At 40.2% G+C, this 27822-nt stretch overlaps 1 protein-coding gene across 4 annotated transcripts in view; it reads left to right on the top strand.

The window, feature by feature from the left end:
• ALS2CL (ALS2 C-terminal like) overlaps positions 1–27822 on the top strand; it is a 73843-nt gene that overhangs the window by 6215 nt on the left and 39806 nt on the right. For 2 of the 4 annotated variants that reach the window (XM_075214153.1, XM_075214149.1), the window contains exons 1-6: positions 6249–6308; positions 19235–19386; positions 20447–20555; positions 23530–23719; positions 26461–26526; positions 27079–27241. In XM_075214153.1, the coding sequence (XP_075070254.1) occupies positions 19285–19386; positions 20447–20555; positions 23530–23719; positions 26461–26526; positions 27079–27241 (630 nt within the window). In that variant the 5' untranslated portion in view covers positions 6249–6308; positions 19235–19284. Of the gene's footprint in view, positions 1–6248; positions 6309–19234; positions 19387–20446; positions 20556–23529; positions 23720–26460; positions 26527–27078; positions 27242–27822 lie in introns of those variants that run through there. The other 2 variants (XM_075214152.1, XM_075214150.1) reach the window with 2 other exon arrangements.

Genomic DNA, 27822 nt, shown 5'->3' with positions numbered 1-27822 from the left:
TTAGTACATTCTACAAAATGACAGCTAGAATCTGATTGGTTGCTATAGGCAACATCGCCACTTTTCAAACGCGCCAGAAACTCACAGCTTGATACATTTACCCCCCAGAATTGAGAATATTCATGATTTCACCGGCACTTCGTTGTGTCTCATGACTATGGGATTTATTCTGTCATTTTTGGGCAGCCGGGCGATATAAGCAATTAGTAAATATTTCATATTTATAATAGTAGCTGAAACCACAGTTTGTCCTGTAGATATTACCATTGTTACCTAACATTCATAAAACTAGATGTTTATTAAACATGAAAGTGCAAGCTAGCGTCCAGAATGTGTGTTTAAAGGCACCGCTGTGATAACTCAATGCTGAAAGCACCTTGTTTAGTAGATAGCACAACATTAGTTCAAATCAATTGTCTAAGTACGGACAGGCTGCCAAATTCCTCTACTACAGAGCCAAAGGTTTATGCAGATTGCTGCTTCTGTACTGACATGTTTAATTAGTGGTGATCCTGCCATCACTTGTCATTAATGACTGGAATGTGCCAGTACATCTGTATCTAAGCGTATTTCATTAATAACACTGCTAAAACAGCGATATATGCCCTTCCTGTCTTGTTTATTGCAACATTCTGCATTAAGCCTTGATCAGAAACTATCTACATTTATTGCTGAAAGGTAAAGCTAGGTACACACTACACGGTTTTCGTCCAATAATTGGCTCAATCAGCCGACATACGACCGCTCGTTCAAAAGTCGGGTCAGTGTGTGTTGTGACACGATGGTCGAAAGTCTGCCCAAATGGACGATTGTCGCCTCATTTGGTTGTTCGTACCGTTTAATATTTCCGTTCCAATCTCGTTTCCGCTGTGTAGTGTGTATAATCTTCCGACCGATCCACAACAGTGAGTACGAAATTAGTCATTGCTCACGACAACATGGCTGTAAAAAGTCGCTAAAGGGACGTCCGCTCTTCCATTTATCGTCCTAAACAAGGCTAGTGTGTATGCAGTCCATGGACCGAGCGATCGGAACATCGATCGCATGTAAAATCTCTCGGCATAAAAAGTTGGTGAAAAATTCTGTAGTGTGTACCCAGCTTAAGAAGAGTTTTATAAGCTTCCTTTCTATGTACATGGTATATGTGATATGCAGTTCTCCAGATTGTTGCATCTATAATGTTTAATCAACTTCCAGTAACAGATGGAGCAATCGAGAGATGAGCTAAATTTCCAAAACTACTGTGTAAAAATTTGCCTCATTGCACAATTGGATACAGAGAAAATACAAACTTACAAATATTATGGAAAGGGATCCTATGGAATGGGGAAGCAAAAGTTGAACTTGAAGACAGAATCGCTGCCTATCTGTAAACTGGTCTGTTCTGCTGACTTGATTTGCTTAAAATTTTGTATTCTGGTCTGCAGGATGGTACGGCCAATACAGACGGTAAATATTTGACCAAAATTAGAAATAGAAAAGATATATTGTCAGTCCAGGTCACACTAGTATACACACAATACAAATGCACTAAATAGTGTGAATACAAAACGAAGACAGAACACAATTATTGTCAATATGTGTATATATATATATATATATATATATATATATATATATATATATATAATTTCAGAAATAAATATTTCCTATATCAAATTATACACAATATCAAAAATAAGTTCATTGGCAATTACATAAATAAGCGACATGCGTTATTTCCTTTAAATAAATTTATACCATAAGTTGTTTATAAGTGATCCAGCCATACTAGGTTCTGTGCTCTTTTCTAAAATCCAAATTACGTGCAAGTTCTGACTTGAAGTCTGTAGACCCCTCACAGCCTGTGCCTGGTCTTGAACAGGATATAAGGACGTACATTAGGATGTCATGTATACTATCTGCAGTAAAACAGGTCACACATTTTGCAACAAGACTGTTCCTTGAAAAAGCTGCATTGATGACAATATTTCCTAATTCTACTGACGGTTGTGATACTGACACAAAGTTTCCTTTTTCCAAACTTGAAATGACCGTAACAGAATTTCTTGTCTGTCTAAATCATTGTCCTCAAATGTAACTGTTCTGAGAAGAGCTGTTCTAGTGAACGTAATGTGGTCTTCCTATAGTGCAGATTACTGTATATAGCATATACTATACAGTACTATATATCTATGCAGCCTAATCTATTTTAAACCATCTAACTGCTAATTGAGTTTCAGCAACAGACGGTAACAAAAATTACAAAATGTTTCTGCTTTGAATAGCAAATAAGTGACCAGCGGTGATGCTACAAGTGCACATTCAAAGTTTGTGGTGCAAAATGTGTCAACTTGCCAATATATATATTTATAGGGTGCAGAGAATTGGGACTGTCCCTCCATATTTTGGCCTGGGTGGCACTGTTCCATTAATGGCCATTAGGAACCTCTATGTCTTTGTGTCCCATGGAAGCAATGAGTAATATTAGCTTGGCAAAAAGTTGCTGTATTAACGTGTATGATAACCAGTATTATTGTGGTGAACGTTGTCTCTTCCTTCTTTCTCCTGTGTTTAATTACCTGCGCAATGATCAAAATGAATTCTGCTGGTAATTATCCAATTAATGTAATTGGTAGGTAATTAACCAATCATTTACATTGGTGGAATAATTACTAACAGATTGTTAACAATGCATGAAGTATTTGCCATAAGTAAACTGTGAAGAACTTCTATCTTAGAACGAAAAGCGTTAGGATATTGGTAATACTTCTGACTTTACAGTGGAGTAGAACATGACTTTGGATCATTCACCGCTATGTTTATCAGGTCTACCATTCTGACACCAGGGGCAAACACAGGATTTGTAGAGGGGAATTTCCACACCACGCCACCAGTGGGCGTGGCCAGCATGCATGGGGGCGTAGCTATAATTTTAGACAGTGTTTGGCTGCTCTCCAACTCTTCCTATCCCTATAATATACATGGGCAATGCTGCATGCACTACTGTTAGGTGTACCCTGCTCTTCCTTTTCAAGCTGAGCCGTATGAAGCGGGGGCAGGGTCCAGCCATCTCAATTATACAGTGCCCCAGGCTTGGAGGGGGTTTCCAGGCACTAGGAACCCCCCCTCTGTTTGCCTATGACCGTTGCGGCAACAAACAGCTGATCAGGCTCACTGAGACATAATAGGAAAATAAATGAATTTATCCCCTGCGCAACTTTCCACTGATTACCGCTGTGGACTAATTTGTCCCTTGTAACTTGTGTATGGACTTATTAGAGATCGGCGCTTAATTTCCTGCAGGAACTGTCTCCAACACAGATTCTTACATGGTGCCAGGTCAAAACAATCATACTGGACAGGATAATTCTCTATGGACCAGTGTAAAACTGTTTTTATTTATTGGACTAAAGATCTTGCTTGTCTTAGACTGAATTTATCTGCAGTTTATATTTTATTTTTTCCAACTTATTTGATAATTTTACCGATATTACATTGACATCCGCACCGTTCATGTTCACATATTAGTTTTCCCTGCAATAGCATCTGTCATCATCATCATCTATTTATATAGTGCCACTAATTCCCTAATAATCATAAATTAACCATGATTTTAAAGGCCTAAAACAACTAATGGTGTCTAATTGAGTTAGAAATACAGAGCGATGTTATGTAGAAATACAACAGGAATGTGGTGTCATGACACAATGTATCCTGTAATATATTACATTGTGTGGCGTAAGCTGGTTTAAGGAGCTTATTTACTGCATTACATTTGTCTAATTAAAGCAGCAACCCCACATAGATGCTTTTTTGTCTTTAAGTAGCAAGTAAAGTACATTTTAATCATTTATCCGATAGTCATTTTTTTTAGCTGCAAATCATTATCTCCTTTTCAAAATCTCTCTGGAGTTTGCAAAATATGGGCCTGATTCATTAAGGATCTTAACTTTAGAAACTTCTTATTTAAGTCTCCCGGACAAAGCCATGTCACAATGCAAGGGGTGCAAATTAGAATTCTGTTTTGCACATAAGTTAAAGTTTTTACATGTAGCACACAAATATCAACTTTAAATTTCAGTGTACAAATAAGCTATCAAGTAATTGTGTGCTACATGATAAAGCAGTCAGTATTTAACTTATGTGCAAAACAGAAAACTAATTTGCACCCCTTGCATTGTAACATGGTTTTGTCCAGGAGACTGAAATAAGAAGTTTCTCAAGTTAAGATCCTTAATGAATCAGGCCCTATGTCTGCAAGTTACACAGACACAGACTCACAGCTCTCAGGTTATGTGATGGCAGAGGGAGGGAGGGAGGTAGATGTCACAGAGCTCAGAGGGGCGTTCCAATGCCTCTCTGCTCACTACACCATGTGTCGTATGACTGTAGTTGCTATAGTAGTCACATGACTGTGTAAATTTATAAATCAGTAATAGCAGCCTAAAGAAAACAAACCAGTGCCCCCAGATCATAATATACCACACAGTAGTGCATACCCTACACTTGTTTGCCAGGCAAAAAGATTTAATAAAGTTACTCTCTAACATAGGAGTACTAACGTTTAACTATTTAAAGTAACATTTGTCCAAAAGAAGTACTTTATCAGAACACTATGGGGGGAATTCATGTCCCCAGAAGTAGCGCAGCGTTAAACCTATTACCGATATTATTAAAGTTAATCCTGCTTTCTGCTCGAAGCTCCCTGGAAAAAAAAGCTGCCGTTGAAACCACCGTAATAACGGTAATAGTGCATGGGCCGCGTTACTTTTTACAGTAACGCGGCCAGTTGAAATCTCCCCTATAGGTGACCATGTTAGCTGACCTGGGTGTAAAACACGTTTTTAACTGAAACTAATTGGTTTTTTTTACCTTTAATTGCTAGTTTTCTAAAACCCACAAAAGTGTCAACAAAGGTCCATTTCCTGTACTGTTTGTTTTATGCACTCGAAGTTATTATTTAATAAACAATCTGTGGGAGATAATTGCAGCCGCCAGCGATTTATAATGAGATTTTGAGAACACAAGACGGACTTGTCTGAGTGCACGAGACAGACGCCCATTGTATGAGACAGCACTTGCTGGGAATCTAATTGTGGAATGACAGTTGTGAGCAGTTGCTGAACGAATATAGTACTGAGAGTTTATTTGTGAACAGAATGTTACTGTACACCCGGAAGAGAGCAGGACATCATCAGGTAGACAGTACAATGCAGCACTTTTGTTGTTAAAGAAGAACCAGTTTAACAACGGGTTTTGTGTTTTCATAAGATTGCTCCAGAATCTGTGCAAAGAAAACACCAGAATATAAAGGGGCTGAGTCATTACGGCGCACACTGAGGTGCAAATAACTTGTCTCTGCGTTCTCCCGAAGTCAACAAGGAACGGGTCTGAAGACACGTGGGGTGATGACTATGGGTGTAAGCTCACTTAGTACCTATGTGCAACATAAAATCACAAAAGAATGCAAAGAAAAAAATATATATATTAATTTAATGGTATATGTCAATAATATAGTCATTTATAATTATACATGGACATTTTAAAAAAATTATATCTTTTTTTTCTCCTAGAAATACATTTATTAGGGTGTTCTTAATGTCCACTGTACATAACACATATAGCATGCATACAATACTGACATAACTAGGATTCAGGACTTAGACTAGCTGGTGCAAGACTCTAACGCCCTTACTGTACATTGCGTACGTGCATCCGCCCATTCCAAGCCCCGTTCACTCCCCTGAATCATGTAGTGAGTGTGGTCTGCGCTTGTAGATGACTTGGCCGTGGCTGCGTTCTGTTGCGTATCGTTCAGTTCTAGCCATACGTAGAGCGATTTTTCAGATGAAATGCAGAAAACCGTCAGACACGTGTCTTAATGACTCAGGACCAATGTGTCAGCAACTCGTGTCAGTATAGGTTCCAGTGTACACTTGTGTGTGTATATATTTCTATGTGTATATATAATATACATAATATAGATTTTGTGTCTGTTTTATGTTCATATTAATTTGAACCTAAGGGAACAAATTAGATAAAGTGTAAGAAAAACAAATGTATGTAATACATGTGTTACTTTGTATGTCCCTGTCACACACGAGACACTTGTCAGTAACCTAATGATTACAAACTTTCACTGCTGGAGTTTTCCGCCAGTCCCTGGCGCTGGCTGTACTAGTTGTTGTCTGGGTGTTACTTCCAAATCCTGGTGGGAGGGGGGAGGGTGTGTTAGTGCTCAGGGTGTACACACTCCCTACTGCTCAGAGAACACTTTGTTGATGTGTCACAACGGGAGGGGAAGTTATGGCAAAACTCTGCACAAGGTAATTCCTGATTGTTACATTTAGTTCCATCTAGTTTATCTGTCTGTCTGTGGGTCTGTGTATCATGGTGTGCGGGGCAATGGGGTCAGTATATTATATATAATAGATAACAGTAATAGTGGACGCCTGCAGAGTCCATATATGTGATATATGTGAGAGGTGGCCACAAGGTGTGTTACTGTCAGTCGTGCATAACATCCAGGCTGTGATCTTATCTTCTGTATATTTCTCTGAATTAAGCTCGAAGTTCTGTTGTCATAACTTTGTTGGTATTGAACTGAAATCCAGGCATTGCCCCTATAGATTAGAGGTTGGGAGACCATCACTCACCAAGGCACGTGTCTGCTGGTCTACGCAAAATTACTCTGCGCCTGCCCAAAATCGGGAGATACGTCCGTGAACAAGATACGTCCGTGAACGCAGAGCTGTCTGCTGTGTGTCCGTACGCACAGGACACTTACTACAGCCTTCGAGGAGTGAGCTAGATGGGTAAGGGGCATTTTGCCGTAGTCAATCTACAATAGAAGCATGCCAAACTTGAGCGCACACTGCCACATCCGTATGAAGCTTTACGCACGTCAAAGTTACTCATTTTATTCTGTATCCCCTGCACCAGCTCTGGGCATATTCTCAGTCCTGATAAGTAGTGATGACAGTCTCGTATGCACGCTATTACATGTGTCTGCAATCAGGAGAAACCGTATAATTTATTTATATGCTCAACAGACATTAACAACATTCTAATAAATGTATTTCATGGAAGAGATCATTTAAAAAAGAAACCAACACTTTATTTAAACTGTTTTATCATTAGTGTCCATATTATTACCAGGTGATATTAATTCAATATTTTTTTACATTTTCCTGCGCATGCTTTTGAGAATTTATAATCCGCATAGGGATTGGACGTATCCTGCAGTCTTACTTTCACGTTTCTATAGATCTGTTCCTTGAAGATTTCGTGAGTTCTAAATACGTGCATATAATATTGCGCTCAGTCTTCGTGCCTTGGTACCTCAGGCCCAATGTCTCTGGAGTTTTTGTACAAGTCCCAGACACAAGCTCACAGGCAAATAGACATATTTTGGCTGAGTTACAATATCTGCTGAATTATATAAAGCCTGTAACCTAATTTGGCTTTGTGGGGTAGACACCAGCGATTCAGTCACAGGACAGACGCTGCAGATGTGTATTATTAGTTATGGGCCTCTTGTTAAAATATACTTATTTGCAATGACGGCCGTATGATCACTTCCCTTCTTTGCATGTAACACTTTTATTAGCAACTCATTTTATTTTGTACGAGGTGGAAGTTGAAGGAACATTTGCATCATTTAGTTATGTTTTTTCACATATCTTGGCATTTTGAAAACCACACAACGGGATATGAGACTTTTAGTCACTAAGGAGTTAAGACACAGTTTTGCACAAGTATCACTAGAGACAGATGATATATTGTAGCTTTGGACTGCAAAAAAAAACCCCACACAAAATAATTAGCACCTTTGTATTGTCTCTTAGGTCTCACAATCTCTGGCGTTAAAAACACTAATGAGACCGCGAGTCAAGACTTAAACGAATACTTAGAGGACACATTTAAGTACAGGACGATTTGTGCTATAATCAACTTAGGAAAGTAGAGAGAGAAAACACAGCAAATAATCATTCGAACCACATTTCACAGGGGTGCAAAGTTCTGGTGCCATAATCTCAGAGTTTCACTTTGCTTCTTCATGCTGTAAACTTGCATTATAGATTATATATCTATAGATATTATATGTCTACATAGATCTATGAACAGATACAAATCCATTCTGCATGGCAGTGTGATTGAGGTGGGACCAGAGACACTTTAAACACACTTTCCACAACTGTCCGATTGCAACGGACTGTCCCATCACCCCAGACAGGTGAACATGTGCGGAGGGTGGGTCCAGCAATGCAGGGAATTATTTAGGGAAGGTGTTTGGGGGTCGGCCTAGGACTTTACAAGCTCTAGCTACGCCCTCGGGCTCATGGTGTCTCCATAACGTGGCGCAATCACACCCCTAATGTGATGCGGCCTTTACAGAGGGGGCGAGTCTCTGCCCCGATTTCAAAAAGAACTTAAATGTTGGGATGGATGTCTATGGCCACATTCTGCTGCTGAGAAGATCAGTCCCTAATGCAGAATGAGATGAATAATTCTCAGAGCAGTTTGAAAAATCCGTTCGTCTCCTAAACAAAATGTCCTTGTCTGTTACTGTCCCTCTATAAAATGTTTTGTCGATGAGCATATAGTAAGGTTGTGTTATAGCCATGTAATGTTGTGGTGTTGTGTTTACAAGGGAAAAGCATAAAGTATATCTATCCAACTGCATTGTGTAATACTATATCCATTGGGTGTCATTGTATCACTGCCAAAGTCATTAACAAACCAGCTTAATATCGGTCATGGTCAATTCAGTTTTAGATTACTGCCTCATACAGCTATTATCAGTAACACCTTCATACCTCTGTATGTATACAGGATTAGAGTTTCCAGGATACAATTCTGTTTGTGTCCTGCAGGATCTATTGTGTTTCTCTTGTCCGGAAAAGATATTTGTATATAGGTCTGAAATAGATAGATAGATAGATAGATAGATAGATAGATATGACATAGATAGATATGAGATAGATAGATAGATAGATAGATAGATAGATAGATAGATATGAATAGATAGATAGATAGATAGATAGATATGAGATAGATAGATAGATAGATAGATAGATAGATAGGAGATAGATAGATATGAGATAGATAGATATGAGATAGATAGATAGATAGATATGAGATAGATAAATATGAGATAGATAGATAGATAGATAGATAGATAGATAGATAGATAGATAGATATGAGATAGATAGATAATGTAATGTAAAGATAGGTAATGTTCTCCCGGCATCTGTGAAACCCAGACTCTCCCATCTGACTGCCAAACAGAGAAGTGTGATTTGTCACTCCACAGAACACGTTTCCACTGCTCCACAGTCCAGTGTCGGTGTGCTTTACACCACTCCATCCGACGCTTGGCATTGGTCTTGGTGATGTGATGCTTGTATGCAGCTGATTGGCCCTGGAAACCCATTCCATTAAGCTCCCGCCGCACAGATTTTGTGCTTACATTAATGCCAGTGGAAGTTCTGAACTCTTCAGCTACGGAATCAGCAGATTGTTGGCGACTTTTATGCACCATGCGCCTGAGCAGTCATTGACTCTGTGATTTTACGTGGTCTTTCGCTTTGTGGCTGAGTTGCAAAATGCTTCCACTTTCTAATAATATCACTGACAGTTGACCGTGAAATATTCAGCAGGGATGAAATTTCACGAATCTTCTTATTACAAAGGTGCCATCCTATCACAATACTACACTTGAAGTCGAAGTCACTGAGCTCTTCAGAACGACCCATCTTGTATTACATATGTTTGTAAATGGAGACTGCATGGCTAGGTGCTTGATTTTATACACCTCTGGCAACGGGTCTGAATGAAACACGTCAAGTCAATAATCAACAGGTGTGGCCAAATACTTCTGTCCATATAGTGTATATATAGGTTATACAGAATATATATTCTATAATTTTTAAAATAGCTGAAATGTCACATCTGAGCTCAGTACACTGGGATATACACAGAGAAAGGCCCTTACAGCTTCTTTAATAATAAACAGACCACTATATTGTAATAATGTGTAATACAAGTGAAATGTTTACTAAATACATAGGTGAAGCCAATACAATTATATTATATATATAAAGTGCTTATGAGAATATTCGTAAGCAACTTTCTATCCTTAAAAATTCATCCTGATGAACCATTCTATTATATGTTAATATTTTTTTTTACCACAGATTACAAATTTGGTGACTTTTAAGAGATTTTTTCTATAGTAAAGATGCAAAAGTAGATATTTGAGATTCAATCCAGAGATATCACACAAAGGTGGATTTTTTTCAAGAGAAGATTTGATCTATATCTAGATATTTAGACTGGTGTCAGGGGGTCGATATGCAGGAGATATTCAATTAATACATTATTTATTTATTTAAATAAAGTATATTTTCAAATTGGAATACTAGCAAAAATATATATATATATTTTTTGCATATTTTTATATATTTTTGACACAACATCCTATCCTGCTAAGTTATTAGAACTGATCTTGACAAGAGCTTCACCTATAACAACCCCGTTCATATGGAACTTGGAATGTTCGTTGGTACTTGGTTGTCCCAGGATGTATTCTCCAGTACTGATGACTTAATAGGTGTAGCTGGGCACAATATGATATGGGCAACAGCAGGAAAACACAGCAGACGTTCCTGCACTACAGCACCAATGACAGACACCAAAACCGCTGCTAGAAAACCAGTTACCTGCTATTCCTTACATTTTTTACATTTTATTTTTCATTTACGGTTTTACAAGTGGCGCTGAAAACCCAAAGTTAAGGTTTCCGCTTCCGCTTTAACGGTAAATGATGGCGATAGTAGATTTCCTCTCGTTGTACTACAAGCAATAGAAAACCTGCCCTATCTTCACTTTATAACAAATAGACCCTCTGATTCTTTAATTCTTTAGACGCTGAATTCAAAAACGGTGGATTATTTTTGTGGCAAATTTTTTTTTGGGGGTTTTACAATCAATTCCCAGAAGTAGATCTTTGTTGATATTGGATCTGTAGGTCTTTAAAAAGGGACATTGATTGATTCTGGTTTTAAATTTAAACGATAAATTGATGGAGAAGCAATTTGGTGTAATCCTTGACTCACACCTATCCTTTGTTTCCTACATCAACTCTATATTACATCATGCTGCATACATCTAAAAAACTTTTCCAGAATACGTACATATCTCACACTACATAAGACACACTGCAAAAGCTTTCATTTATGCACTCATCATCTTACGCATCCACTATTGCAATTCCTTCCTTACTGGTCTTCCCAAAATCAGACACAAGTTCTACAATCTATTATGCTCGCAGCAGCTAGATTGATTTTCCTTGCAAATCGTTCTTTCTCTGCTGACTCACTCTATCAGTCTCTACATTGGTTGCCTGTTTTTTAACAAAACCACTATAAAATTCTTTTACTACCATAGAAGGCCATCAACAAAATTGCACCGATATACATCTCCTCACTTGTCTCAAAATATCTCCCAACTAGACAACTCCGTTCTGCACAAGATCTGCGTCTCTCTTCTACTCTCATTACATCCTTCCATTCTCGGTTACAGGACTTTTTTCAGGCTGCACCCACTTTGTGGATTTCCCTCCCTCGCACAGTAAGACTTTCCTCTAAGCTTCGAACCTTCAAGCATTCTCTGAAAACCCACCTCTTCAGACAAGCTTATAATATTCCTCAACCATCATTTTAATCTCCCTAGATTACCCTATTACCACCCTCTACACAGCTAACACAAGACAACAACCCTCTGACAACATAGTTTTGTGACTGATCATACAGCCCACTAAATACTTTATAACCTTTGCATTTAGTTGGACAAATATGCAATATGATGTAGCACTTACCCTTGTGTATCAAACCATTGTCCCATAGATTGTAAACTTGCAAGCAGGGCCCTCTTTCCTCTCTGTATGTATTACTCATTATTGTTTTATTACTGTTTGTTTCCTATTGTATATCACTACGGAATCTGCTGGCGCTATACAAATGAATGATGGTAATGATGATCCTTTTAAAGAACTAAGGATCAAATAGGGTTTGAGGTTACCATAGGTTACAAAAATGGGCAGACTCGATGGGTCAAGCGGTTCATATCTGCCGTCAAATGTTTCTATGATTAGGTAATGTTTCTTTTTCTTTACATAAACTATCCCAATTTCCTTGGGTCTGAAACAATTTTAATGGATGCTATAGAATTTATCTTGTAACAATTTTTTTTCATTTTTGAATCTCAATATTTACTATATTGTGGCACTGCAATGGGTACCAGATTTACACCAAATTCATATTAAATATACATTATTGACTCCACTGTCCATTCAGTGTGCATATTGTACTATATTGATGATAAATAGACTGTTTGCAATGGGAATGATAGTTTAATCCCTGAATATATTGTTTATCTAAATCAAAATTCATTTGTGCATGTTTTTTGTCTGTGGTACAAGACCCAGCCATTATTTTTGGGATCTGACTTTAATTGGAACAGAAGTTTGCAGAATTAATATTTGCACTTATTTTAAACCTTTTACTCACTTTTTTAGGGAAATTTTAAAAGTAACCACAAGTAGAAAAGAAGACATAGTTCTTCAACTGTAGACTTTGAAGCTCAGTTGAAAATTATGTTAAACCAGTTTAAAGATTAGGTGTTGCCAGATTATTTACTTTTCAATGCTGTCAGATAAACAGAAATTGGATAGAACATCTTTGCTTAGAAAAGAATATGTACAACATATTTTGCTGTGCATTTCATTACAAAGCTAACAGAAAATTCAAAAAAATATCCAGTGTTTTGAAAAAATTTTTTGACATGTCCTAAAATTCTATTCTGCAAAAGCCCAAAAATTGCATTTAGAAAAGCAAACATTCTTAATAAGAATATATTAGCACCCTACAAATTGTGGATGTTTAAGGAGATACTGATATAAAACTCTTGGCTTATTACCCATATTAAGGGTTGCTATAAGTGTTGGCACAATATCTGTAACATGTGCAAATACATTGGAGATAAATTGTAACATTTAAGTCCACTGTTTTATGTGTCTGATCCAGAGTCATATAAATTATAACATGCAGCTGTATCAATATGTAGGTTACAGCACTAGGAGTTTAAAATCAAAGTTTTAGAACAGAAAATAAGTTTCCTAAATTGTTATCAGTTACATAGTGTCTGAAGACTCTTTATTTTAATCAAGATCCAGGTAACTTTTAAACTGCACATTCCCTGCCCCCCATGGATACCCAGAGGAGCCCAGTTGGTGCCTCTGGATGGTAAATGGGCATTGCAGTACCCTCCATCACTCTGCTGGGTGATAAACCCCTGTTGACAAATATTTCAATCTATGAGGCCTATTTATCAAGCCTTTCACCAATGTAACACTTAGTACCACCATCTCCATAGAACTCTATGGAGCCTCCGAAATTAGTGTATCTACCAAACTGCAAAAAACTCAGCTGTTCGCAAAATGCTGACACCATTTGAAAATGGCTTTAAGTCTTTATTATCTTTATTATATAGCCATGAAAGAGTTACCCGGTGGAGACATTACAATCTGCACATGCACGGACTTTAGGCCGCTCATGCGCAGTATATACTTGCAGGGCTGTAAGCAGAGAAAGATATCACTGGAGAGGCAGTACTACGCTGGGATAGCCTGGTTTCGGTAGCGCTCTCCTAGCAACTTATGATTGATGAGATAGTTTTGAAAACTCGGAGCGAAGAGCGGAAAAAAGGATACTTAAATATTGGGGAAAAACCACAATATGTCACACGCCGAGTGATCAGGCGTCGAACCCGATCCCTGGCAGACTTACTGTCAGGTACCGTCACTGCACCTCCGCTGGGTGTCGGAGACTGACGCCCTCTGGCCGCAAGACACGTCCTGTTGCTAGGCAACATGCGCCGCTTTGGTTGCTAGGCAACCCAGATGCTTCCCGGCGATCAGCTGAGACTGATGGCCGGAACTTCCTCTCTCTAGGGCTTCCTGTCTGCCCCTATTTAAACTTCACGAGTATTGGTTCTATCCAGCTCCAGCATTAGCATTATTATTACTGTTCCTGACTCCTTGGCTTGTTTGACCTCTCTCCCGGGTCTCCCTTGTACTTCGCTGCCCGCACTGGTATTGACCTTTGGACCGTCCCTGACTACTCTTGTCTTCTCTCCGTGGTACCTCGCTTCCTTGGTTTCGACTCGGCCTGTCTGACTACCCTCTAATCGCTGCACTGGTGACTTCCTGGGAGAACCGCGACCTGCACATCACACGCAGCAAAGCCCAAACCACCTTGCGGGGGTCCCTGGTGAACACCAGTGGTGTGTTAGACTCCGCTCTTCTCATGTTAGTGAAAAAGCATGACACTTACCTTCTCCCGCCAGCTGTCTGCTCCGTCTCGGGTGCCACCATCTTGGACTCGGGTCTGCATCCTATCTGAATCCTTGGCTGCTTCCCTATTGGCCAAACAAATTGGCTCCAAACTTTAAAAGGCACCTCCCCGGGATATCCGGTGCCTATTCTTTGAGTTACCTTCTGGTGCTAGACGTGGCCCCTTCTCTGTGTACCTGCTTGTCTGCAGAGCTGATGCTCTACCCGCTGATCCAGTGGGATTATCTAGTTGTCCGCAAAGCTGACTCTCTACATTTTTCCACAGAGCTGACTCTCTACAGTTGTCCGCAAAGCTGACTCTCTCTGCTCCATTCCTGTGTGGTAACCGGCTTGTCTGCAGAGCTGATGCTCTACCCTCTGTTCCAGTGTGACTACCTATTGTCCGAAGAGCTGACTTTCTCCACTCCATTCTAGTGTGGTAACCCGCTTGTCTGCAGAGATGATGCTCTACCTTCTATTCCAGTGTGATTACCTATTTGTCCGCAGAGCTGACTACAGGACAGACACTTTCCAGTGCATCCGCCGCTATCCCAGTGGTAACCTGTTCATCTGCAGAGCTGACTATCTACTCCTCGCTTTGCCTCCTTTCCAATGGTAACCTGCTGACTACAGGACCGACACTCCCCAGTGTATCTGCCGTTATCCCTGTGGTACCCTGTTTGTCCGCAGAGCTAACTATCCACTCTACACTTTCTTGCCTACCATTCCAGCTGATCTCCCAAAGGGATTTCACTCGGAACTCTTAGTAGGGGCCATGACCTGCGAGACAGGCGCAGCTAAGGCCAAACCGCCTTGCGGGGGTCCCTGGTGGATACCGTCTCCTCGTTAGACTGTGAGCCCTACGTGAGTTGCACTAATCTGGGCAAACCCAAGGATTCAAGTTGTAAAACAGTGACACAATAATTGTTAAATAGGCCCCAAAAAGTAAATACTTAATTTTTATGATCATTTGACAATGAGTCATCACCACAAATGAGCATTTGCTGATTAAATGTTATCATACAGCTAGTACCCCATACAGGGCTATATCTGTCTTGTTGGACCCTAGGGCCCTTCACAGGCCACCCCCCTTTTACATTCCTTAGTCCGGGTGGTCCTGTCACCCCCACCATTAAATGTGTCCTTAACGTGTATTGATTGCTATAATTCCACTTCTTTTTTTTAGCTCATCTCTATGTAATAATTACGTATGGACTGGGATACCACTGTATTTAATGTGCAGATAATAGGCCTTTGTATGCAGTCAGTGTATTCAATAATAAAATAGACACCAATTTACCCAGTCCCTCACAGGTTTAGGGCTGAATTCTAAGTCCGATACTTGTATTTTCGATTTGCAAATTAGCAGATTTCAGCCACAGCCCATATCCCGCAGTTCGAATCACTTCTCATTTTAAATCAGCTAAAGTTCAGCAACTTGTTTTGTTCAAAGCGAAAAATTTAGGTCAGAGCTCGTTTTCCTGTTAGGACGAGCAGTAAAATGACCTGTTCAGGCAGCTCCTTGTTTGAGGCTCGGAGAGTTTACCTGGCGCCAGTTAGTGCTTCGTACTGTGTGATCTCTGCTCTGACCCTCAGTCGTTGCAGAAGATATTCTTTCGTGTGGCTGATCTTATATCATGGTGGAGGATTCTGGAAATGGTCTTCAGTGGAACAAATATGCATTTTTAAAACAATATTTATTAAGCTTTTTTAGGATGTAAAAAATAAATTTCTGGCCTTAATTCAGATACTCGCACTGCATTCATTTTATTTGCGCACTTGCAGAGGTTTACAAGGGCAGTGAAATAATTTAAAATAAATAATCTTTGTACGTAGCACCTTCCATCTATGGCAATGAATGTAAAGATTACAAGAAGAAGTATCACTCCGCATCTTACCCTATGAGGCTCATTTACTCACATTTCAAGAGGAGCAAAAGTGTCCAAACTGTTCTGTGGCCTATTGACAGCATTCTGCAATTAGCGGCAGAATTTTATAAATTTCTCTGCTGGAATTTGTATCTGTCGGGAAATTTCCCCTCATCTTTGTTAAACCACGACCTCCCCACAGAGCAGAATTAATTGACGCCATCGTTGTCCCCTCTTTAGTTATAGACTATAAACGTTGGCAGAAGGTGTAATTTGCAAATACGGTGCTGATTGATGGAGAGAAAGCTACGCTGACTTGATTGTATTATCGGAATTTAGCACCTACATCAGGGGCAAAACAGGGCATTGACGGAGCTCATGCCAAAATTTCCGTAAGGGCTCGGCGATGTTGTGTTGGCCTCCCAGGGTCCCCCTCTTGTGAGCATGCACAATCTGGCTTAGAAGTGGACTCTCAAAGAAGGCCCTCTCCCCCAGGACCCATAGTGATTGCACCCAGGGCCGCCAAGAAGGATTTTCGTGCTCCAATACTACAACTTTTTGGGGCCCTCGCCATAGCCACTGATGGGGCGTGTCCACACCAGGTTAGTGGCTCCTCCTACTACACAGGCAGGCCAGGGCCCTGGTGATTTGTAATTGCGCCACTCCGTCTCGATGTCCCTGTTAGCACCCCCGTAGGTCCGCCTGTGACCTCCAGGACATGCCCCAAAAAATATTGCCACAATTCCACTAATCTCTGCTAACATTACATTTAGTTCCAGATCTGATGGGTTTCTGTGAATTTAGTGCAACATTTGCCCTGACTGAAATGTTTCGTGTTTCCTGGTTAAGTTTGGTGTTCAGAGTACCGAGTCCTACTGCAACCGCACAGTGCAATGAATTGAGCAAGATACGATTTTACATATGTGATGCGGAATGGTGAACACTGAAGATCACATGAGCTCTGTAACCCTATAAAACTGCAGCCGTCCGCTCTCTGCTTCAGAGATTCACATGCAGGAAATGTCAGCAACGGTTCATTAGCTGTCACAAAAGTTATGAAAATGTGGAAACAAAACCGCTGACCACATATTGCAGCAATGACCACAGTATTTACACTGACAGAAGCTGATTACATTGGTGCTAAAAAAAAATGTGTTTGTTTTCTTGATCTATTTTTGGCACATGCAAAATTCTGGTCAAAATTTGTCACATTTCTTTACCATAGAAAATGGGGATTTGTATGTTTAACATGGTAATAAGCCCCAGACACGAGACACTGAACACCTGACTGCAATGGGATTGTGAAGGACCTTAAAGGTTGTGTCCACCTACGTCCCCCACAAAGTGAAGTTTAATCCACATAGACATTTCATTTACTACAAAACTTTCCTCTGGGATATTACCTTAGTTATATTACTTTCCTCTGGGGATTATCTCTGAGGAAAGTTATGTAATAAAATAAACATTGATGTGGATTAAACTTTACTTTTTTTAGTATTTTTGTCGTATTATTGCTATTATTATCTTTTATTTATAAGGGGCCATAAGGGGTCTGCAGTACCCTACACGGGGATTACAATAAGATATAACATGGAAAGCACTAAAGACAAAACTGTACAAAGACCATATATAGACAAATCTGTACAATACAGACAGAACAATGTAACCAGCCCTGAGGAGGTAGGAGGGGGATAACCTCTCCCTAGAACATGAGGCAAGGGGAGAGGGGGAAATAATAGACATAGGCATGCTGGCAGTAATAAAGGGGGAGTAAGGAGGACATGAGGGAAGAGAGTCCTGCTCGGGAGAGCTTACAATCTAACGGAAGGGCAGAAGAACAAAGGAGAAGCAGAGAAGGTGAGCAAGGGAGTAGGGGTGAGTTAGGAGGAGAGCTGACAGACTTTGATGGAGGAGTGAGGTTTTATGAGCCCTCTTGAGGCTTCGGAGGGAGGTAGAGAGCCTGTTTGGGAGAGGGAGAGAGTTCCAGAAGAGAGGAGCAGCACGGGAGAAGTCTTGGAGGCGAGAGTGTTAGGAGATAATGAGTGAGGAGGAGAGGCGATGGCCATTGGCAGAATGAAGAGGGCGGGAGGGAGAGGAGGTTGGAGATGTACAGGGGAGAGGTTTGGGTGAGAGCTTTATAGATGAGGGTAAAAAGTTTGAACTGAACTCTATAGCCCAGAGGGAGCCAATGAAGAGATTGACAGACAGAGGAGGCAACTGTAGACCAGAGGAAAAGTCCCTTGGATAATATATATACATTTTTGCATAGGATCAAATTAATAGAAAAAGAAACAAGCAACAGCAAATCTATGTATAATTACTGTCATATCAAACACCCTAGCTTCACAGACATCCCAAACCTAAAGAAATTTGGGTTAGGGGCCACTCAAGAGGAAACTGGTTCAAGTTTGCAGACCTTCCATCCTTACAAAAACAAACCTCAGACAGAATAGCCCTTGACCCAGGCCCCATCCAATCCTACCTGGCCATGCTCCTAGCCTTGCAGTGACCAATTAGATGTTGGTATGTGCACTTTCACCTTAAGCTATGGAAGAGCTGCAGTCAGGTGACGCACAAGTAGAAGGTTGGGGAGGGGACTGTGTTACAATGCTGCAGTGGGCGGATTGTGATGTAGCGAATGGTCTAATCATGCTGCATCCAGCCCCCACTTCTTCTCTGTTTGACCCGGCTTCAGGGTGATTACAAGACTCTCTTGGGAGTCCAGGATATCGGCCACTATTTCAGAAGTCTGAACATTCCAGGAAAGTTGGCAAATATGAGTTATTGGTTCCTCTTTGTGAAATGTTGTGAAAGTTTTATATAATTTATTTAATTGTACCATAAAGGCAGTTAAAACAATATTCATGAGAATGCAACCTGTCTATTCACTGGGAACTAGTGACTCCACTGAGGCATTGAATCTTACGTTGGCGGCATCCTGGGTTACTGTATGAAAATCCTGATTAAAGATTTTATTTTTTTCCTTAGTTGATGGACTTTGGACCCTTGCTGAACCTTATGGTCCAACCCCACTGGTGATGTCCAAGATCAATCGAACGTCACTTTCAAGGAGATTAATTCGTCGTAATGCGAGCACTCCTAGAGACCCCAAGAGGACTATGGATGCTTCCGTCATTAAGGTATCGTTGCATTCAACAAAATTATTGAGCAGTAAATCAAGATATGGAAAACAAAAGGGAGTACAGAGCTAAAATGGCCTAATAAGCACAAGAGCATCTTATAGGGGAAACCTGTCTATGGGCGTAGTGCCCCAATGCGAGACTGGCATGGAATTCTAGACCAGGATGAATATCGCACCGGTCTTACTCCTTAATTCTTAGGTCATTCTATTATTATATCAGTTTATATCATTAGGAGTCTCAGAGGACTGGTGCACCCAGACATATAAATCAATTGGATACATTTGAAAAGAAAAAGAAGAGAAATGTGTTTCCAGGATACTCACTGTCTCATAATTAATACTAAATAAATGTTATTGATATGCATTAAAATGTGTACAGTCTGATAAGAGCCAAGTACTGAGAAAACAATAATTAGCGAAATACTGAAAAGTGGAATTGATGATTGTGTGAAAACAGAAGCAAAATGCTGTTATAAATGGTGGCTGGACACTACCATAGAGCTGCTACAAACTAACAGTAAGTAATGTATCTACCCCCTGACTGAAGCCACAAACGTAGCTATCTGTCTGTAAACTAATATATGAGCAGACAGAGTGTATAATAACTAAATATTAACAATTGAGAATGGAGTCAATTGTTAGGTAGGAGATTAATATATGAATAATCTCAATGCCTCTGGGAGTGATCCCATCTATGATATTCCCCTCCTAGCATAGACATATGTGGGCATGTAGTATCTACTCTATGTTTATTACTAAACAGCTCTAAAGCTAAGTCCAATATGTTCTAATATCAGCTACATAGTATATGTATAGATACAGCCCCTGGAGGTCTGATCCCAGCTAGTTGTATTATAACATTCTATCTATCTAGATAAAGTGATAGTTAGAGGCATATAATGGTAGAAATGGTATTTGGACATTACCATAGCGCCCTATGGTAGTATAACAAATGGAATGGAATAATACCTTAGCCCAAAACTAGATGTGTTACATGTCCGTATATTTTTTGATTTGCAAGTGGCTCTTAACATGTAACTTTCTCGACTCATTTACAGAATTCTTGTCTGACGGGAGCAGAGTCACTTTTGAAGACAGAAGAAGACTTTCTGTCGTCCTTGTCTCAGATTAACACGACGGTCTTAAACACATTACTACAGGTTACTGGTAAGTTGTAGGTTCCTTTTTACAGTCTCACAGTCCTGACTCTATCCTGGCTGCTGTCTGTACATCTACACCTGAGGCGGGCAGGCCTTGCATTGAGTCAATGTTAACTTAAGTCCACTACATGTGTCAGTAGTGAGCCAATGATGGCCTCAGGTTCAAGGGAAGTTATAATTCCAGCCCACAGGATTACCGTACACACTACTCATAGTAAGCGCTATCTATAGCTTGGTGGTTAAGCGTGGATGTCGCTGGTTGTTATAGGAAGTCATGTCATGATGTTGAGGTCATCAGGGACTTCCCCCCAGTATGGGGAAGTCTATTTAGCTGCAAAAGAGAACTGTCTCAGATCTCACCTGTGGGTTAGAACTGTCTCAGATCTCACCTGTGTGTTAGAGCTCTCTCAGATCTCACCTGTGTATTAGAGCCGTCTCAGATCTCACCTGTGTGTTAGAGCTGTCTCAGATCTCACCTGTGTGTTAGAGCTGTCTCAGATCTCACCGGTATGTTAGAGCTGTCTCAGATCTCACCTGTGTGTTAGAGCTGTCTCAGATCTCACCGGTATGTTAGAGCTGTCTCAGATCTCACCTGTATGTTAGAGCTGTCTCAGATCTCACCTGTGGGTTAGAACTGTCTTAGATCTCACCTGCGTGTTAGAGCTGTCTCAGATCTCACCTTTGTGTTAGAACTGTCTCAGATCTCAACTGTGTGTTAGAGCTGTCTCAGATCTCACCTGTGTGTTAGAACTGTCTCAGATCTCACCGGTATGTTAGAGCTGTCTGAGATCTCACCTTTATGTTAGAGCTGTCTCAGATCTCATCGGTATGTTAGAGCTGTCTCAGATCTCACCTGTGTGTTAGAGCTGTCTCAGATCTCACCTGTGTGTTAGAACTGTCTCAGATCTCACCTGCGTGTTAGAGCTGTCTCAGATCTCACCTGAGGGTTAGAGCCGTCTCAGATCTCACCTGCATGTTAGAGCCGTCTCAGATCTCACCTTTGTGTTAGAACTGTCTCAGATCTCACCTGTGTGTTAGAACTGTCTCAGATCTCACTTGTGTGTTAGAACTGTCTCAGATCTCACCTGTGTGTTAGAGCTGTCTCAGATCTCACCTGTGTGTTAGAACTGTCTCAGATCTCACCGGTATGTTAGAGCTGTCTGAGATCTCACCTGTTTGTTAGAGCTGTCTCAGATCTCACCTGTGTGTTAGAGCTGTCTCAGATCTCACCAATATGTTAGAGCTGTCTCAGATCTCACCTTTATGTTAGAACTGTCTCAGATCTCACCTGTGTGTTAGAACTGTCTCAGATCTCACCTGCGTGTTACAGCTGTCTCAGATCTCACCTTTGTGTTAGAACTGTCTCAGATCTCACCTGTGGGTTAGAGCTGTCTCAGATCTCACTTGAGGGTTAGAGCCGTCTCAGATCTCACCTGTGTGTCAGAACTGTCTCAGATCTCACCTGTGTGTTAGAAATGTCTCAGATCTCACCTGTGTGTTAAAACCGTCTCAGATCTCACCTGCGTGTTAGAGCTGTCTCAGATCTCACCTGTGTATTAGAGCTGTCTCAGATCTCACCTGTGTATTAGAGATGTCTCAGATCTCACCTGTGTGTTAGAACTGTCTCAGATCTCACCTGTGTGTTAGAGCTGTCTCAGATCTCACCTGTGTTTTAGAACTGTCTCAGGTCTCACCTGTGTTAGAGCTGTCTCAGATCTCACCTTTGTGTTCGAACTGTCTCAGATCTCACCTGTGTGTTAGAGCTGTCTCAGATCTCACCTGTGTGTTAGAGCTGTCTCAGATCTCACCGATATGTTAGAGCTGTCTCAGATCTCACCTTTGTGTTAGAGCCGTCTCAGATCTCATCTGCATGTTAGAGCTGTCTCAGATCTCACCTGTGTGTTAGAAATGTCTCAGATCTCACCTGTGTGTTAGAGATGTCTCAGATCTCACCGATATGTTAGAGCTGTCTCAGATCTCACCTGTGTGTTAGAGCTGTCTCAGATCTCACCTGTGTGTTAGAGCTGTCTCAGATCTCACCTGTGTGTTAGAGATGTCTCAGACCTCACCTTTGTGTTAGAACTGTCTCAGATCTCACCTGTGTGTTAGAGCTGTCTCAGACCTCACCTGTGTGTTAGAACTGTCTCAGATCTCACCTGTGTGTTAGAGCTGTCTCAGATCTCACCGGTATGTTAGAGCTGTCTCAGATCTCACCTGTGGGTTAGAGCTGTCTCAGATCTCACCTGTGTGTTAGAACTGTCTCAGATCTCACCTGTGTGTTAGAACTGTCTCAGATCTCACCTGTGTGTTAGAACTGTCTCAGATCTCACCTGTATGTTAGAGCCGTCTCAGATCTCACCTGTGTGTTAGAGCCGTCTCAGATCTCACCTGTGTGTTAGAGCTGTCTCAGATCTCACCTGTGTGTTAGAACTGTCTCAGATCTCACCTGTGTGTTAGAGCTGTCTCAGATCTCACCTGTGGGTTAGAGCTGTCTCAGATCTCACCTTTAGACCTGGTGTCCCTTCACTCTCACGATTCACATACGACACTAATGAAGCATTTTAGGAGAAACTCATACGTTTAAATTAATGAGATGGTTTGTTATGCTCTATAGCAGTGTTGGCTAACCTGTGACACTCCAGGTGTTGTGAAACTACAAGTCCCAGCATGCTTTGCCAATATATAGCAGCTTATTGCTGGGAGGGTATGCTGGGACTTGTAGTTTCACAACACAGATTAGCCAACACTGCTCTATAGTGACTTTTACAGTCTCCACCATGCGTGTTCTATATAGATTATCTGGTATTAAACGTGGCTTTGATCATGGAAACAAAAGAAAATCATTGTATTTAGTAAAAGTTGCATGGGGGCATGTACAAGAGAAGTAAAGGTCATCTGAAGGCAGGAGATGCCTGTTTGTTTATCTAGACATGATACATTAGGACACTGACTTATAACGGAACGTTACGTTGTGTTATCAGATACACACGATCATCTGGGGAAAGACCACTTGAAGTTGCTGAAACGTCTCAATGAGAGATTCCACAGTCTGTGGGACCTGACCACTGGCTGCTTCCAAACATTAAAGCAGAAATATGACCTCTTGGCCGTGGACGTCCAGGACATTTACCTCCAGACGGAAGAAAGTCAGTTCCTCCAGGTCTACACTGAGTAAGTACGAGACAAACTGCTGCTCTATTATAAATAAATGTTCCATTATTTGATGTAAAATATGCTTTGTTATTAAATAATATAAATAATATAACTGTCCCATTTTCAGCGGGACAATACTGATCTCATAGCTCTGTCCCGCCCATTGACGTATATGTTTGCCTATTTAATGCGGCAGCACTTTACCGCCACACCACCTCTTCTATAATCGCCATCTCAGGGCTCTCAAGAGTTAAAATACTCCTTTGTCCCGAGTGGAGACTGCTACCAACTTGCAGCAGCTGAGTATCCCACAAACAACTTCTTTCTGTTTTGTTTTTTTAAATTATGTCTGGTTATTGCAGTTCTTTAAAAAGACAAATTATACAAAGTTTTCTTTAGATGTAAAACAATTACTGGTTGCAGAAGACAGGAGAATGCTGAGTAAATGGAATGCAGTGTGCACTCTGTAGTGAATCTTAGTATTAAACGTGGCTTTAATCATAGAAAAAAAAAATGTATGTAGTGAAAGTTGCATGAGGACCTGTAGAAGAAAATGCAATGTTATCTGAGGGTTAGAAAACCTTATTTGCTCATTTTATGAACCTGCAAAGAGGTTTTTATCATGGTAAAGGTACTTTTTGAAGCAACAAGGATATTTATTATTAGAGTCCCAGACTCTTTGATCGCAAATGTAGTCCCCATAGGTGACTGTGTTGACTGCGAAAATGCCCTGTTTATCAAGCTCCGAAATTCAGTGTTTGACCCCGACAGTAAGGGCCATCAGAACCTGTAAGGAAAGTAATCGCGATTGCGATCAGTCTACTATAGACTGTTCACCGGGTCAGCATCCTATCGGAACCGCTGGCCCAACTGAAGAACGTTAATAAATAGTAACGTTAAATAAATTCTTATTGTTTAAATGAGTGATTAGTGACATGTAGACAATCCAGCATTAGTGAGAAACACCAGATCTGACCTGAAATATACAACTGGAGTCAGAGTTATCCCCATATATTTTATAGAGATGGTCTTGAGCCATCAAAATTTTGCCAAATGCTTAACAGCCACTGGAGAATAGGACCAATCACGGGGTACGAACCGTAAAGGAACCAATCCGGAAGGATCAAGAAATATCACGTCTATATCCGTATAAAAGAAGATTACTGGTGTTCCTCGGACACTTTATCCTCCTGGATTGCGCTAGGGTCTAATCTTGGGGACTATTGGTAATCCAGAGTACTGTACACATTGTGTCAGGGACTTCACAACAACTTCAAGTCAATGCTGAATTTCCTTATTATGTTCATTACCAAACTGTCCCCAAATCTCAACCCCAGGAAAGAGAAAATCTATTAATAATCAAACACGTTTCCTGTTAAAGTGCAGGCGTTGTTTAGGGGCAAGAAGGTAGAATTTGCATCAGTTGGTGGGATGAGCTGTGTGGTGCCCAGTATTATGGGTCCATGCAAAGAGAGAGATTTCATCTTGCAGAGCGAACTTATTAAAATGAGATAACAGGGCGAAGAGCACACAACCACTTCCAGTCTGAAAGAAACACCTAAAACGTATAAATGGGGTGAGATGATTCGTTCTTCTCCGATTCAGACTGGTGAACGGCAGATTCATCTGTAGAAACGGAGATCCACAAAATTCGGCGTGACTTGCGCATTTCCGTCCGTGTTTTGAAAAATCTGCATAGATACAATCTCTGGGTTCATAAACCGCTACTTGTTTACTCAGGATATCAAAGTAGTTATCTTTGTAGATAGTTTGCTAAAATTTATCACCACCATGTTAATTAGATTAGGATTATTCCATATATACTGAATTTATCCGGGATAATTATAACTTCATCGATATGTTTATCCGTAATGATAAAGCAAATGGTGTTTTCATAGTTTCCTGAAGCAAATATGAAGTCTTTATGGCATTCACCTCTCAGTGTGACCTTGTGACCTTGTGTCCTTGTGACCTTGTGTCCTTGTGTCCTTGTGACCTTGTGTCCTTGTGCAGACAAGTACAACCTCTAATACGTTTTATCCACCTCTCTTACACAATGTAATGATCTATACTCTTAGTTACAATTTCCTAATATGGTAAAAAAGTTGTTGATAAACATTGGTTACCTTGAGATAAAGAAACCACATAGATCAGGATTGTTATAAGTGGAGTCGTAAATCTCACTTCACTCTATTTAGTTGACCTTTCTCATTGTCCCTTAAACCTAATGGTAGATAAGTTTGTCCTTCTGCCTAAAAATTAATCTATTCAGATCACGTCAACCTTTGACCCCTTAGAGCCGAATTCTGAGGAGAACAGAATTGGACACAAAATATAAGAATATTGTATTACTTAATTGATACAATATTAACCGTAAACAGCCAATATTGTGTCAATCATGTAACAGTAACTACCACAAGTAAGTCTACTGTTTAGTGAGCCGAGTGCTATGTGGTATAAAAACTTAACTCCCAATATTTATATTATGCAAAATTGGGACAAAATAAGCCCTGGGCCCGCCCACTTTTGAGTTTAGCTCCTCCTACTTCCATGTAAGCTCTTTTCGAAGACTTCGGGCATTTGGGAGGTATGTAATAATACTATAATAATATATAATCTATATTTAGTGCTGTGGATAAATTCCTCCCCTTTATTTATTGCTTGGCATGTTGTCATAACATCATTGTCCTTTGTTTCATGCCTCAGTCCCCTGTCCGTGTTGTAAAACATGTCTGATACTGACTGTGTCTATATTGCAGATATTTCATCTCGGTGACAAGTTATCAGGTGATGAAAGGATTTGAGAAATCAGCCAAACAAACAAGGTAATCCTCTAATAATACACAGGGGTTTATAACGGCGTTTACAGGAATGTGCTATGTTATTTCTTGCAGTTTCCTATATATAAAGCTGGGCACACCTGTGTAATATTACTACAGATGGATTTTCTGTAATGATTTTACCAAGGACTGAAAGTCCCGATGATCATGCTGATTCATGTGTACACACCTACATGATTCACTGTCAGATCTGTGATCTTCATCTCTCATAACCATCTGCTGAGAAGATGGTGACTCTGTACACTACAGATATCTGTCTACGCTCTGGTCCTGAGTGTGTACACACTGCCACATGTGCCCGACATCGTTCCATCGCTGATCGTGATTTTTTAGGAAGTTTAGATAACCAAATCAACAGATACAATGTGTTTTGGTGCTATAAAACATAAACGTGGGAGCGTACACACTAATGTGATATCTGAAAACCCTGCAACAGACTCAAGCACAATAACACAGTAATAAAACAAGATTTGTAATACAGCAATTTTCATACCATTAAATAATATAAATAAAATAACTGTTTTCTGTTTCCTACAGTAGTTATTGGAAAGCGAATAAAAAACTCCTTCTGCAGCTTGTCGGAGAAACCTCAGAGACCCCCATTCATGTTTTGCTACAGAGAGTCTTCATCGAACCGTTCCGGGATCATGTTCAGCAATACTCGCTACTGCTGTCAAAGCTAAACGGAACACTGTCAAAGGTACAGCACGTCCCATGTGTATATTGTTATAATGTTTCCTGTAAGAGGGGAGCTCTGGAACAGAAACGGTTAAAAGCTTAATATTGTCAGAACTCTACCCAGAAGTGACATATTGAGAATCCGCTGTTCAGTGCAACCCCGAGGGCACAGCTTACAGAGCTTGGTCATATGTAGCATCTTATATCCAGATTATCTATGATAGTAGGTATGCTAATTAGTTCTTTCATTATAAATAACTGGTGCCGTTATAGGTGATTACATCACTTAACACTGATTATAAGTTATGACATCACTGAGCATTATTATTTTTTCATTTTGTATTATGTAAAATGTGTTAAAAAAGAAAAGTGTCCGAATACACTATAAAGTAATTATAATAATACAATTTATAGGACTATAAAAAATATATTAAAATATGATTGATTTTTATTCCTGTGTTTGAATTCACCAATTTGCACTAATAATTTCAATAACTTGGAGATCGCACACCAATTACTCAGATTTAGACTTAAGTACTCCACCCCCCCCCCCTCCCCTGACTATTCCCAAATGATTAAATGTATTTTAATAATTGCTCCACC

The sequence above is a fragment of the Mixophyes fleayi genome, chromosome 5 (assembly GCF_038048845.1).
Source record: "Mixophyes fleayi isolate aMixFle1 chromosome 5, aMixFle1.hap1, whole genome shotgun sequence".
Taxonomy (NCBI): Eukaryota; Metazoa; Chordata; class Amphibia; order Anura; family Limnodynastidae; genus Mixophyes; species Mixophyes fleayi.
This window is presented reverse-complemented; position numbering and strand designations above follow the sequence as displayed.